At 47.4% G+C, this 14,745-nt stretch overlaps 1 protein-coding gene across 4 annotated transcripts in view; it reads left to right on the forward strand.

The window, feature by feature from the left end:
- Nucleotides 1-3,561: 3,561 nt before the first annotated feature.
- neurl4 (neuralized E3 ubiquitin protein ligase 4) overlaps nt 3,562-14,745 on the forward strand; it is a 106,706-nt gene continuing 95,522 nt past the window's right edge. For all 4 annotated transcript variants that reach the window (XM_078427836.1, XM_078427837.1, XM_078427838.1 and 1 more), the window contains exons 1-2: nt 3,562-3,828; nt 10,378-10,768. In XM_078427836.1, coding sequence (XP_078283962.1) covers nt 3,664-3,828; nt 10,378-10,768 — 556 coding nt within the window. In that variant the 5' untranslated portion in view covers nt 3,562-3,663. The remainder of the gene's footprint in view (nt 3,829-10,377; nt 10,769-14,745) is intronic.

Genomic DNA, 14,745 nt, shown 5'->3' on the forward strand with positions numbered 1-14,745 from the left:
AAGGCAGGAACGGGGTGTACTGATTGAGAATGATCATCCATGATCACATTGAATGGCGGTGCTGGCTCGAAGGGCCGAATGGCCTCCTCCTGCACCTATATTCTATTGTCTATTGTCTAATAAGGGGTAGGCCATTTAGAACGGAGATGAGGAAAAACTTTTTCAGTCAGAGAGTTGTGAATCTGTGGAATTCTCTGCCTCAGAAGGCAGTGGAGGCCAATTCTCTGAATGCATTCAAGAGAGAGCTGGATAGAGCTCTTAAGGATAGCGGAGTCAGGGGGTATGGGGAGAGGGCAGGAACGGGGTACTGATTGAGAATGATCAGCCATGATCACATTGAATGGTGGTGCTGGCTCGAAGGGCCGAATGGCCTACTCCTGCACCTATTGTCTATGGCTTTATTGTCGTATGTATGTCCCAGATAGAACAATTAAATTCTTACTTGCAGCAGTACAACATAATATGTAAACGGTCATCAGATAGGTCATAAGACATAGGAGCAGAATTAGGCCAATGTGCAGGAAAGAAGGCGGCGATAGTGCAACAGTAAAGATTCCGCCTTGCAGCCCAGATTCGATCCCGACCATGGGTGCTGTCTGTAGATAGTTTGTATCTTCGCCCCGTGACCTGGCTTGTTTTCTCTGAGATATTTAGTTTCCTCCCACCCTCCAAAGACGTATAGGTCTTTGTAGGTCAATTGGCTTTCTATAAATATAAATTGTCCCTCGTGTAAGAAAATAACTGCAGATGCTGGTACAAATCGAAGGTCTTTATTCACAAAATGCTGGAGTAACTCAGCAGGTCAGGCAGCATCTCAGGAGAGAAGGAATGGGTGACGTTTCAGGTCTAGACCCTTCTTCAGACTGACCAAACACAGGCCTCGTTAGTTCCAGTATTTTGTATGTCAATTGGCTTTCTATAAATATAAATTGTCCCTGCTGTGTGTAGGATCGTGTTAATGTGCGGGGATCGCTGATCGGGTGCGGACTGAGTGGGCCGAACAGCCTGTTTCTGCGATGTATCTCTAAACTAAACTAAAGAACTGCAGATGCTGGTTTATTCCGAAGATGTTTGTCACAAAATGCTGGAGTAACATCAACCCGGAACATCACCTATTCCTGTTCTCCGGGGATGTTGTCTGACCCGCTGAGTTACTCCAGCATTTTGTGTCTATCTTCTGCAGAATTAGGCCATTTGGTCCATCGAGCCTGCCGTGCCATTTCATCATGGCTGATCTATTTTCCTCCATCAACGCCATTCTGGCTTTCCCCATAATCTTGACATCCTTACTCATCAAGAATCTATCAATTTCTGCCTTAGAAATAGCCAATCATGGCGGCACAGTGGTAGAGTTGCTGCCTTACAGTGCCAGAGACTCGAGTTCGATCCTGACTGCAAGTGCTGCCTGTACGGAGTTTGTATGTTCTCCCTGTGGATTGTATGTTCTCATGGATTTTCTATGAGTACTCTGGTTTCCTCCCACATTCATAAGATTATAAGAGATAGGAGCAGAATTAGGCCATTCGGCCCATCAAGTCCACTCCCTCCTCCCTATCTCTTTCTCTCTCCTAACCCCATTTTCCTGCGTTCGCCCCATAATCTCCGACCTTCCAAAGACATGCAGGTCTGTAGGTTAATTGGCTTCTGTAAAGTGTAAACTGTTCCTAATGTGCAGAATAGTGCTAGTGTACGGTGTAATTGCTGGTTGGCACAGAGTCGATGGGCCTAAGGGCCGATTTCCACGCTGTTTCTTTGAAGTCTAAAGACTCGGTTTCCACAGCCGTTTGTAGCAATGATTTTCACAGATTCATCAACCTCTAGCTAAAGAAACTCCTCGTTAGTTCCAGTATTTTATTTTGTTTCATATTTTCAGACAATGCTTTCACTGTTCCCACATCAGTCGCTTATAGCCAGCCAGACTTATTCCCTTTTGATTAAACAAAAAATCGTCGAGACCAAACACAGGCTCAGCAATCATTTCACTGAACACATCCACTCAGTCCGCCTAGACCTACATGATATTCTGATTGTTAAACACTTTAACTCCCCCTCCCGTTCCCACACTAACCTTTCTGTCCTGGGTCTCCCCCCTGTACCAATGCAAATTGGGGAAACAGCACTTCATATTTTGCTTGGGCAGCTCACAACCCAGTGGTATGATATAGATATCTCTAACTTCGAGTGACCTTTCTCCATCCCTCTCGCTTACGAGTTCTCCAACCAGTATGACTGTCCCCCGATTACATTTTTATCTCTGTATGCTTCGTTGTCACCTTCACCTAGCTAACAATGATCTACTCTACATTTTGCTTGAGCTGGGTCTCTATTCCTTGGAGCGCAGGAGGATGAGGGGTGATCTTATGGAGGTGTACAAAATCATGAGAGAAATAGATTGGGTAGATGCACGGAGTCTCTTGCCCAGAATAGGGGAATCGAGGACCAGAGGACATTAGTTCAAGGTGAATGGGGAAAAGATTTAATAGGAATCCGAGGGGTAACTTTTTCACACAAAGGGTGGTGGGTGTATGGAACGAGCTGCCAGAGGAGGTAGTTGAGGCTGGGACTATCCCAACATTTAAGAAGCAGTCAGACAGGTACATGGATAGGACAGGTTTGGAGGGATATGGACCAAACGCAGGCAGGTGGGACTAGTGCAGCTGGGACATGTTGGCCGTTATGGGCAAGTTGGGCCTGTTTCCACACTGTATCCTCTTTGATCTCTCATTTTCACACCTTACACTTCCTTATCTCTGCATCTCCCTCTCCCCTGACTCAGTCTGGAGAAGGGTCTCGACCCGAAATGTCACCCATTCCTTTTCTCCAGAGATGCTGCCTGACCGCTGAGCAATTTTGTGTTTATATTCGGTGTAAACCAGCATCTGCAGTTCAGTTCCTTCCTCCACACTCAGTCCTTCGTTCGCTATGCCAGGTGACCATCGCTTCCGCCTCACCTTGTCCCGCTGCCGGAAAGTGGATGTGACCCTCTCCCGCCATAAAGCTCGCACCTCCTTGAGACAAATCCACAGCTGAGCGGGGCCGTGCCGTAAAGCGTGGGGGGGGGGGGGGGGGGGGGTGCGCCAAGCTTTGGTGAGGGAGGTCAAGTCAAGTCAATTTTATTTGTATAGCACATTTTAAAACAACCCACGTTGACCAAAGTGCTGCACATCTGATTAGGAAAAAAAAAAGAAACATGCAGTGGCAGGCAGCCAAACACAACGGCGCGGTAGACGTAAAGCGGTGGTGCCCCTCAGCCGTAAAGCGGGGGGGTGGGGGTGCGCCAAGCTTTGGTGAGGGAGGTAGACGTAATGCGGTGGTGCCCCTCAGCCGCAAAGCGGTGGTGCCCCCTCAGCTGTAAAGTGGTGGTGCCACTCAGCCGTAAAGCGGTGGTGCCACTCAGCCGTAAAGCGGGCCGCTCGGTCGTAAAGGGCCGCGCAGCGCCCCTCCCCACCCTTTGCGGTGGAATCGTGCGGGGCACCGCCGTAAAGCGGTCGGCGAGGGAGGGAAAGAGGCGCCACGCAGCCGTAAAGCGGAGCGCCTCCCTGTGGTGGAAGTGTCGCGCGGAGGAGGAGCCGCCGCCGCTGCTGCCGCTGCCGTCGCTGCTGCTTCTCCCCCTCCCCCCCCCCCTCCGGCCGGGCCGCGCCGCCGCTGCCGCTGCGGGTAAGGATGGCGGCCGAGTTCCACCTGCGCACCGGCAAGCTGGTGTCCCTGCTGAACGGCAACCGCACGGCCAAGCGCAACAAGCCGACCGAGGAGTTCAACCACGGCCTGGCCATGAGCTGGGAGCCGCTGGGCGACGGGCAGCTCTTCCAGGTGCGCATCGACCGAAAGGTGAGTGAGTGGTGGTGATGGTGATGGGCGGGATACCGCGTCCCCCCACTCCCCTCCCCTTCCCTCCTTCAGGGGGGTCCACCGCCAGGAGACACCGGGGATCCAGGCCTACTCCCCGGGGCAGCTCCACTGTGAGAGGGAACCAGGCTGTAAACATGTCCCTCTTTGTGGGTTAACGGGGCTGGGCAGCGGCCTCAACAGATTTATTATCATTAATAATGATCTATTACCATTAATAATCATTATTATCACTAATAATAATGATCTATTATCATTAATAATCATTATTATCATTAATAATAACGATCTATTATCATTAATAATCATTATTATCAATAATGATAATAGATCATTATTAATGAGAATAATGATAATTATTAATGAGAATAATGATAATTATTAATGATAATAGATCATTATTAATGAGAACAAATCATTAATAATGATAATAAATAATTATTAATAAATCATTAATAATGATTTATTCTCATTAATAATCATTATTATCATTAATAATAATCATTATCATTAATAGTAATAATTATTATCATTAGTAATGATTTATTATCATTAATTTATTATCATTAATAATCATTATCATCATTATTGATGATATGATATGATAATAATCATTATTATCATTAATAACGATCTATTATCATTAATAATCATTATTATCATTAATAATCATTATTATCATTAATAATCATTATTATCATTAATAATGATCTATTATCATTAATAATGATTTATTATCAATAGAGAATAAATCATTATTAATGATAATAATCAATAATGATTTATTCTCATTATTAATGATTTATTATCATTAATAATGATCTATTCTCATTAATAATGATTTATTCTCATTAATAATTATTTATTCTCATTATTAATGAATTATTATCAATAATAATGATTTATTCTCTATTGAACAAGTAGAAATATACATATACGCATACACAATATGTACACACATATATACATGCATCTATATTTACATAGATAAACAGCAGCAGATGGTGTTTTATTAATAATGAATTATTCTATCTCACAAGTGGAAATAGAAATATATATATATTTGTTCAGCAGTTCAACTGAATGAGATTAATTATCATTAATAATAATTTATCATTAATAATGATTCATTCTCCTTTTTACAAGCGGAAACATACATATATATACACATACATACAATATATATACACACTCATACATACACATATAGATACACGCTCATACATGCATCTATATTTACATAGATAAACGGCAGCAGATGGTGTGTTTTATTAATAATTATTTATTATCATTAATAATGATTTATTCTCTACAAGTGGAAACACGTATATACATACATTCAATATATACATGTATACACATACACATGTATACATACACGTTCATACATGCATCATGCATAACATCCATAAACAGCAGCAGATGGTGTTTTATTATTACTAATGATTTATTATCATTAATATTGATTTATTCTCTATTGAACAAGTGGAAACGTATATATTACACACACAAACATACAATATATACACACAAATATACATACACATACATGTTCATACATGCATTTACATATACATAGATAAACAGCAGCAGATGGTGTTTTATTTTTAATAATGATTTATTCTACCTCACAAGTGGAAATAGAAATATATATATATATATATTTGTTCAGCAGTTCAACTGAATGAGTTTTATTATTGTTAATAATGATTTCTACTCTATCTCACAAGTGGAAAAATATATACAACAGCAGCTGCAGCAATTTTATTATCATTAATAATGATTTATACTTAACCCCACAAGAATATATAATTTTATCAAGAAGATAGACTAAAAATACTGGAGTAACTCAGCGGGTCAGGCAGCATCTCTGGAGAGAAGGAATGGGTGAAGTTTAAAGTCGAGGCCCTTCAGACCAGAAACCCATTCCTTCTCTCCAGAGAAGCTGCCTGTCCCACTGAGTTACTCCAGTATTTTGTGTAAATCTTCGGTGTAAACCAGAATCTGCGGTTCCTTGTGTATTAAGGAACTGCAGATGCTGGTTTAAACCTAACTCTTTTCTCCTCTAGGTTGACACAAAATGGTGGAGTGACTCAGCGGCACAGGCAGCATCTCTGGAGAGGGGAATGGATGACGTTTCAGGTCGAGACCCATCTTCGGTCTGAAGATGGGTCTCGACCCGAAACATCACCCATTCCTTCTCTCCAGAGATGCTGCCTGTCCCGCTGAGTTACTCCACTATTTTGTGGCTGTCTGCAGTTCCTTAATACACACTACTATACATATTTTAACCAACCCAGCTGCTAAACATCTCTTTTAATAACAGCTGCCCCAACATCTGGAAGGAGGGTGCATCCATGCTGTGGGTGGGATCTGTTCTCTCTTTCAGTGTGTGATATACTGCTGGTTTAACATCCTTTTGAATTGAATCTTATTGGGGAAAAAAAAGGAACAGCCCTGTTGTTTCGTTTTGTCTCCCCACACAGCTGCCCCTGGTGGATAATCCTCTTGGGGGGGGGGGGGGGGGGGTGGAGAGAGAGAACAGGCTCCAGGAGAGGTAGCGGCAGAATCTAGTGTCAGTTGGAACAGTAAATAGGCATAAAATGCTGGGGTAATTCAGCGGGACAGGCAGCATCTCTGGATAGAAGGAATGGGTGACATTTCGGGTCGAGACCTTTCTTCAGAAATGTATGTATGTCTGAAGAGGGTCTCAACTAAAAACGTCACCCATTCCTTCTCTCCGGAGATGCTGCCTGTCCCGCTGAGATACTCCAGCATTTTATCTATCTTCAGTGTAAACCAGCGTGTGCAGTTCCTTCCTCCTCGGTTGGAACAGTGCTGTTAAAGGTGGGTGATGAGATAAGGGCTCCCATTGTTAACATCACACACACACACACACACACACACACACACACACACGCACACGCACACGCACACGCACACACACCCCCCCCCCCCCCTCTGGGGGCAGGTTGGATGCAGAGTTGGAGAACTTTTCCATTTGCTTCTATTTTTTTACCTGAACTAAAGCCTACGATTATTTGAGGGTACGTTAATCAAATTATTTAAGCAGTTGGGGATTTGACTCTCAAGACTGAGAAGATTGGGGAAGACAGTCAAAGAAGGTGATCTCAAAGCAAGATTGAGTGGTTTAAAAAATGTCAAGTCAGTTTTATTGTCATATGCGGCAAGTTCGGTGAGGCACAGGTACAATGAAAAATCTTGCTTACAGCAACATCACAGGTATATAGACTTGGACAAACACATAGTCGGCCCAGCTTGCCCACACCGGCCAACATGTCCCAGCTACACTAGTCCCATCTGCCTGCGTTTGGTCCATATCCCTCCAAACTTGTTCTTTCCATGTACCTGTCCAACTGTTTACATGGTACATGGATAGGACAGGTTTGGAGGATATGGACCAAGCAGAGGCAGATTGGACTAGTGTAGCTGGGACATGTTGGCCGGTGTCAGCAAGTTGGGCCGAAGGGCCTGTGTCCGCGTTGTATCACTCTATGACTCTGACTGTCCCTAGTTAACCCAGTCTCTTCCAAATGGGAGTAAATCTGATCTCAAAGAATCTAGTCCAATAGCTTCCCTACCATTGACGTCAGGCTCATCAGCCTATAATTCCCTGGATTCACTCTACTTCCCTTGTTAAATAAAGGAACAGCATTAGCTACTCTGCAGTCCTCTGGGACCTCGCCTGTGGCTAGAGCAGATGCAAAGATCAAGGCTTCCGTGATCTCCTCTTATGCCTCTCAATAACCTGGAATAGATCCCATTTGGACCTAGAGATTTGTTTGTTTCCTGTCTGCCAACCAATTTTCTATCCATGTCAGTACCCTACCCCCAATACCATGTGCTCTAATTTTGCCCACCAATCTCCTATGCGGGACCTTATCAAAGGCTTTCTGAAAGTCCAGGTACACTACATCCACTGGCTCTCCCTTGTCCATTTTCCTAGTTACATCCTGAAAAAATCCCAGAAGATTAGTCAAGCATGATTTCCCCTTCGTCAATCTGATTAAAGATAGTTCGAAGGTCTCCATTGAGGTAGATAGTATCTCAGCACTGCTCTCTCGTTGGTGATGGGACGGTTCAGTTGCCTGATAACAGCCGGGAGGAAACTGTCCCTGAATCTGGAGGTGTGCGTTTTCACACTTCTGTACCTCTTACTTGAGAGGAGAAGAGGGAGTGAGACTCGTCCTTGAATATGCTGGTGGATTTGTCGAGGCAGCGTGTAGATTAATCGTTAAATTAGTCCAATTGAAACTAGTCATGAACTGTGGGCCTCAGTAACTGGCTGGCCTTTTAAAATTCCCGCTCTTAGTTTAGAGATACATTTTAGAGATGCAGCGCTGAAGCAGTCCCTTTCGGCCCACCGGGTCCGCGCCGACCGGCGATCCCTGCATATTAACACTATCCTACACCTGCTAGGGACAATTTTTACATTTACCAAGCCAATTCACCTACAAACCTGCACGTCTTTGGAGTGTGGGAAGAAACTGAAGATCTCGGAGGAAACCCACGCAGGTCACGGGGAGAACGTACAAACTCCGGATAGACATGCACCCGCGGTCGGGATGGAACCCGGGTCTCCGGCGCTGCATTCGCTGTAAGGCAGCAACTCTACCGCCGTGCCGCCCTGCAATTGCTTTCAGCTTGTCCGACTGAAACTCATCTCAGTGCGTTAACACAAACAAATGATACACCAATCACATGATATTTCTATAAGAAAGAAGTGCCTGCAAAAAACCCCATTAGTGCAAAAACAATTAGCAGAAAATAAAACTCCATCGTGTTGCTAGAAGTGGCCCGTAATGGTCTATTTTCGTGGTGGGATTTGGGTTGTGCAGCTTGATTCACGAATGGTGGGGATTGTCTATGAGAGGTGCCGCCGCCTTATGGTGGCTCCTCTTGTCGGTGCTTTCATTTGCGGAGGACCATATACACGATGCAGGAGATCTTATCGAAACGTATAAGATTATTAAAGGATTGGACACGTTAGAGGCAGGAAACATGTTCCCAATGTTGGGGGAGTCCAGAACAAGGGGCCACAGTTTAAGAATAAGGGGTGGGCCATTTAGAACTGAGATGAGGAAAAACCTTTTCAGTCAGAGAGTTGTGAATCTGTGGAATTCTCTGCCTCAGAAGGCAGTGGAGGCCAATTCTCTGAATGCATTCAAGAGGGAGCTGGATAGAGCTTTTAAGGATAGCGGAGTCAGGGGGTATGGGGAGAGGGCAGGAACGGGGTACTGATTGAGAATGATCAGCCATGATCACATTGAATGGCGGTGCTGGCTCGAAGGGTCGAATGGCCTCCTGCTGCACCTATTGTCTATTGATGGTCCGGGCTGAGTCCGAGCATAGACTCTTGGTGGCCGGGCCTGCAGATGCTGAAGACAATGGGTATGTCAGAGACCACATAGGAAGAGCCATGAGTGGTGTTTTATTGTCACATGTCCCAGACAGAACAATGAAACTCTTACTTGCAGCAGCACAACAGAATATGTAAACATAGTACACGGTAAACGGTAATATAATAAACGCGGAAAAAAAAGTTCAGATCTGTATATACTGAAATACAGCTCACCCCCTCCATGACACACTGGTCAAACTGAGAAGCACCTTCAGCAACAGACTGGTCCCACCAAGATGCAGCACACAACGCCACAGGAGATCCTTCTTCCCTGTGACTATCAAACCGTACAACTCCCTCTTCAGTCATGAGATAGACTAACCCCGCTTCCCCTTTCCCCCTCCCCAATCTTTACACGTCCCCAATCCTGGACTTTCCACTCGTCACTATAATTTCACATAGTACACTGTAAACTGTAGGTTTAGCTGTAGGACAGGTTTCACGTATCTTGTTGTGTTTTACGACTGTTGGCAGACCAATTTCCCTCCTGGAAAAGATAAAGTTCTATTGTATCGTATCGTGTTGTGGCTACAGTAAATCAGGGGGAAAGTTGGATGGAACATTCATGCATTTGGAGGGTGGCCGCGGGGTTTCTGTGGGACTCGGCGTGCCGGGGGGGGGGGGGAGTGGGAAACGGGGGTGACTCCTGTGCAGCGCGAGGCGTTCCACGCACGGCCGCCGATCCCCTGACCCTCCCCGTCATAAGTGATAGGAGCAGAATTAGGCCTTTCGGCCCATCAAGTCTACTCCGACAGTCGATCACGGCTGTTCTATCTCTCCCTCCTCACCCCATTCTCCTGCCTTCTCCCCGTAACCCCTGACGCCCGCACTAATCAAGAATCTCCACTGACTTGTGGCCTCCACAGCCGTCTGTGGCAAAGAATCCCACAGATTCACCGCCCTCTGACTGAAGAAATTCCTCCTCATCTCCTTCCGAAAGGAACGTCCTTTAATTCTGAGGCCTCGACTCCCCCACTAGTGGAAACATCCTCTCCACATCAACTCTATCCGGGCCTTTCACTATTCTGTACGTTGCAATGAGGCCCCCCCCCATCCTTCTAAACTCCAGCGAGTACAGGACCTTGTCTCCTCCTTCTCTCCGCCCGCAGGTGAACTCGTGGAGCGGCTCCATCGAGATCGGAGTGACGGCGCTGGACCCCAGCACCCTGGACTTCCCCAGCAGCGCCACCGGCCTGAAGGGCGGCTCGTGGATCATCTCGGGCTGCTCGGTGCTGCGGGACGGCCGCTCGGTGCTGGAGGAGTACGGGCAGGACCTGGACCAGCTGAGCGAGGGCGACAAAGTGGGCATCCAGCGCACGGCCGGCGGGGAGCTCCACCTGTGGGTGAATGGGCGGGACTGCGGCGCAGCCGCCTCGGGGCTTCCCCCGCAGGTGTGGGCGGTGGTGGACCTGTACGGCAAGTGTACGCAGGTGACGGTGCTGGGCTGCGAGACCGTGCAGCGGAGAGAGGAACCCCTCAGGACTGCCGCTACCGAGGAAGGTAAGGGCTTGACGTCAGACCCAAAATGGTGGAGTAGCTCAGCGGGACAGGCAGCATCTCTGGAGAGAAGGATGGGTTTCTTCCTTTTCTGCAGAGGTGCTGCCTGACCCGCTGAGTTGCTCCAGCACTGTGTGTGTGTGTCTTTCTGCAGATGCTGAATCTTGCTTACTTTAGAGATACAGCAAGCAGACCTTTTTTTAGATTTAGATTTAGAGATACAGCGCGGAAACAGGCCCTTCGGCCCACCGGGTCCGCGCCGCCCAGCGATCCCCGCACACTAACACTATCCTAAACACACTAGGGACAATTTTTACATTTGCCCAGTCAATTAACCTACAAACCCGCACGTCTGTGGAGTGTGGGAGGAAACCGAAGATCTCGGAGAAAACCCATGCCGGTCACGGGGAGAACGTACAAACTCTGCACAGATGGCGCCCGTAGTCAGGATCGAACCGGAGTCTCCGGCGCTGCATTCGCTGTAAGGCAGCAACTCTACCTCTGCGCCACCGTGCTGCCCGTCGAGTCCACACCGACCATCGATCACAGTGGCACAGTGGAGAAAACGGTAGAGTTGCTGCCTCACAGCACCAGAGACCCGGGTTTAATCCTGACTGCTGTATGTGCAGGGTTTGTACATTCTCCCTGTGACCGCGTGACTTTCCTCCGGGTGCTCCGGTTTCCTCCCACACTCCAAAGGCTTTGAGGTTTGTGGGTTAATTGTCCTCCTGTAAATTGTCTCCTTGTGTGTCGGATAGAACTAGTGTATGGGTGACTGATGGTCAACGTGGACCCGGTGGGCCCAAGGACCTGTTTCCATGCTGTGTCTCTAAAGTCTGTGTCCTAAATGCAAGAGTCAGGAGAGTTTAATTATCAGAGTTGCAAGAACAGCGGATGGTGGAAATTTGTTTCTCGTTCTCCCTGTGACTGCGTGGGTGTCCTACGGGTGCTACGGTTTCCTCCCACCTCTCCAAAGACCGTCTGTAAGTAGCCCCAAGGGTTCAGGATGTAAAACTGGAATTACATAGGACTAGCGCACGGGTGGTTGTTGGTCAGCGAGGATTCGGTGGGCCGAAGGGCCTGCTTCCACGCTGTATCACTAACCTAAACCCGTTCACAATAATTCTATGTTGTCCCACCCCGACCATCGATCAACTGTTCATACGGGTTCTGTGTTAACCCAGGTTCTCATCCACTCCCTACACACGAGGGGGCCAATTAACCTGCTAACCCGCACGTCTTTGCAATGTGAATATAGAATAGTTCCTTTATTGTCATTGTAACATGAGCCATGTACAACGAAATTGTAAAATGTCAGCCAGTCAGTGCACCATTCAAACATTTCTAAAAGCTAACGATACATACAAGGTAAAATATTTTAAAAAAGATAAACAACTAAAATAAATATCATGAAAATAGCACGCATAAACACCCAACCCTACATCCTTCTGTCGATTTCACAGTCTCTTATTATGTATCGCCCCTGCGTTCCTTGGCGGCTACATTTAGTGCCTTTATAGCAGTGGGGTAAAAACTATTTTTAAGTCTGTTTGTCCTTGTCCTTGTAGATCTGTACCGTCTGCCTGACGGTAACAGTTCAAACAGGGAGTGTCCGGGGTGGGAAATGTCCTTTATAATACTCTGGGATTTTTTGATGCAGCGGGAACTGTGTAAGTCCTCCAAGGTAAGTAGAGGGCAGCCGACAATCCTCTGGGCGTTGTCAATGGCCCTCTGGAGCGCTTTCCTCTGAGCCGCTGTGCAGCTGGTGTACCATACGCATACACAGTATGTTAGGATGCTCTCAATGTAGCACCGATAAAAGGACAACAGCAGTCTCTGAGTGATGTTATTCTTCCTGAGCACCCTCAGGAAGTGCAGTCTCTGCTGGACCTTTTTCAGCAGCGCAGAGGTGTTCACGCTCCACGTCAGGTCCTCCTCAATATGGATTCCCAGGAAGCGGAAATCCGCCACCCTCTCCACACAGTCCCCTCTGATAGTTAATGGTAACATGTCCGTTTTATTCTTTCTGAAGTCTATTATTATTTCCTTTGTCTTTAAGGTGTTGAGGAGCAGGTTATTTTCTCCACACCACACTGTCAGCTGCTCCACCTCATCCCGGTAGGCGTACTCGTCCCCCCCGGTGATGAGTCCCACCACCGTAGTGTCATCCGCAAATTTGACAATGGTGTTGCTGTGGTGGGCGGGGGTGCAGTCATGTGTATAGATGGTGTAGAGCAGGGGGCTCAGCACGCAGCCCTGTGGAGAGCCGGTACTGAGGCTGAGGGCCGTGGATGTGTGATGGCCCACTCTGACTCTCTGGCTGCGAGCTGACAGGAAGCTATTTATCCACATGCAGGTGGAGTGTGGAAGTCCCAAGTCCCCCAGTTTGTCCACCAGTTTATGGGGAAGGATGGTATTAAAGGCAGAGCTGTAGTCCACAAAGAGCATCCGCACGTAGCTCCCCGGCTGCTCCAGGTGGAACAGTGCAGCATGGAGGGCTGTGGCTATAGCGTCCTCTGTGGATCTATTCGCTCTGTACGCAAACTGGTGGGTGTCAAAGCTTCGGGGCAGGAGTGATGTGATATGACCCCGGACCAGTTTTTCAAAACACTTCATCACCACTGGTGTGAGTGCGACTGGCCGGTAGTCGTTGAGGCTGGAAATGTGGGGTTTTTTGGGCAAGGGGACTATGATTGCGGACTTCAGACAGGATGGAACAGTGGACTGGGCCAGAGACTGGTTGAAAATCCTCGTACAGACTCCAGCCAGCTGGTCAGCGCAGTCCTTCAGCACGCGTCCAGAGACGCCGTCGGGTCCAGTAGCCTTCCTTGGATTGATGGCCCGCAGCGTGCGCCTCACCTCATGCTCCTCTATCTTGAGGGTTAGGCTGCTGTGGACCATGTGGTGTGATATGGCTGTCTCGGGTGGCTCCACTTCAAAGCGAGCAAAGAAGAGGTTCAGCTCCTCTGCCAACGAGGCGTCACCTTCAGCAGCTCCAAGGTTGGTCTTATAGTTGGTTAGATACTGGATCCCCTGCCACACCTGCCTGCTGTTGTTACTGTCCAGGTGGTCCTCTATCTTCCTCCTGTAGTCTAATTTGGCCTCTCTGATGCCTCTCTTCAGGTTAGCTCGGGCCATGCTGTATAAAGCCCTATCGCCAGACCTAAAAGCAGTGTTCCTCTCTTTTAACAGCCGCTGGACCTCCCGGGTCATCCAGGGCTTCTGGTTGGGGTAGACCCGGATGCGTTTGTCCACTGTGACAGTGTCCATGCAGTTTTTAATGTAACATAGTACACTGTCTGTGAACACCTCCAGGTCCCGGTGTTCAAACACATCCCAGTTGGTCCTGTCGAAGCAGTCCTGCAGCTGCTGAGATGCACCATCAGGCCAAGTTGTGATGGTCTTTGTGATGGTAGGAGCGGTTTTCCTGAGGGGGGCATATGCAGGAATTAAAAACAGGGACATATGGTCCGACTGACCCAGGTGTGGTAGTTGTCTAGCCCTGTAGCCCAGCTTGATGTTGGAGTAGACCTTGTCCAGTGTATTAGCTCCTCTTGTAGCACATTTAACATGCTGATAGAATTTGGGGAGCATTTTCTTCAAGTCCGCGTGGTTAAAGTCCCCTGCTATGATGTGAACACCGTCAGGATATATGCTCTGTTGACTGCTAGTGCTACCATACAAATATCCGATAGCCGAGTTAGCATTAGCATCCGGTGGTATGTACACAGCAGTTATCATGACAACAGTAAACTCTCTAGGGAGATAAATGGGCCTGCATTTAACAGTCACATACTCCAGGTCCGGGGAGCAGTGACTGTCTACAGTCACTGTGTTTGTACACCAGGTGTTGTTCACGTACACACAGAGCCCTCCACCTCTGCTCTTACCAGAGTCTCTTGTCCTGTCATGACGCTGTGCTGTGTAGCCTGCTAGCTCGATAGCAGAGTCCGGAATGAAAGAATGAAGCCAGGTCTCCG

The sequence above is a fragment of the Rhinoraja longicauda genome, chromosome 34 (assembly GCF_053455715.1).
Source record: "Rhinoraja longicauda isolate Sanriku21f chromosome 34, sRhiLon1.1, whole genome shotgun sequence".
Classification (NCBI taxonomy): Eukaryota; Metazoa; Chordata; class Chondrichthyes; order Rajiformes; family Arhynchobatidae; genus Rhinoraja; species Rhinoraja longicauda.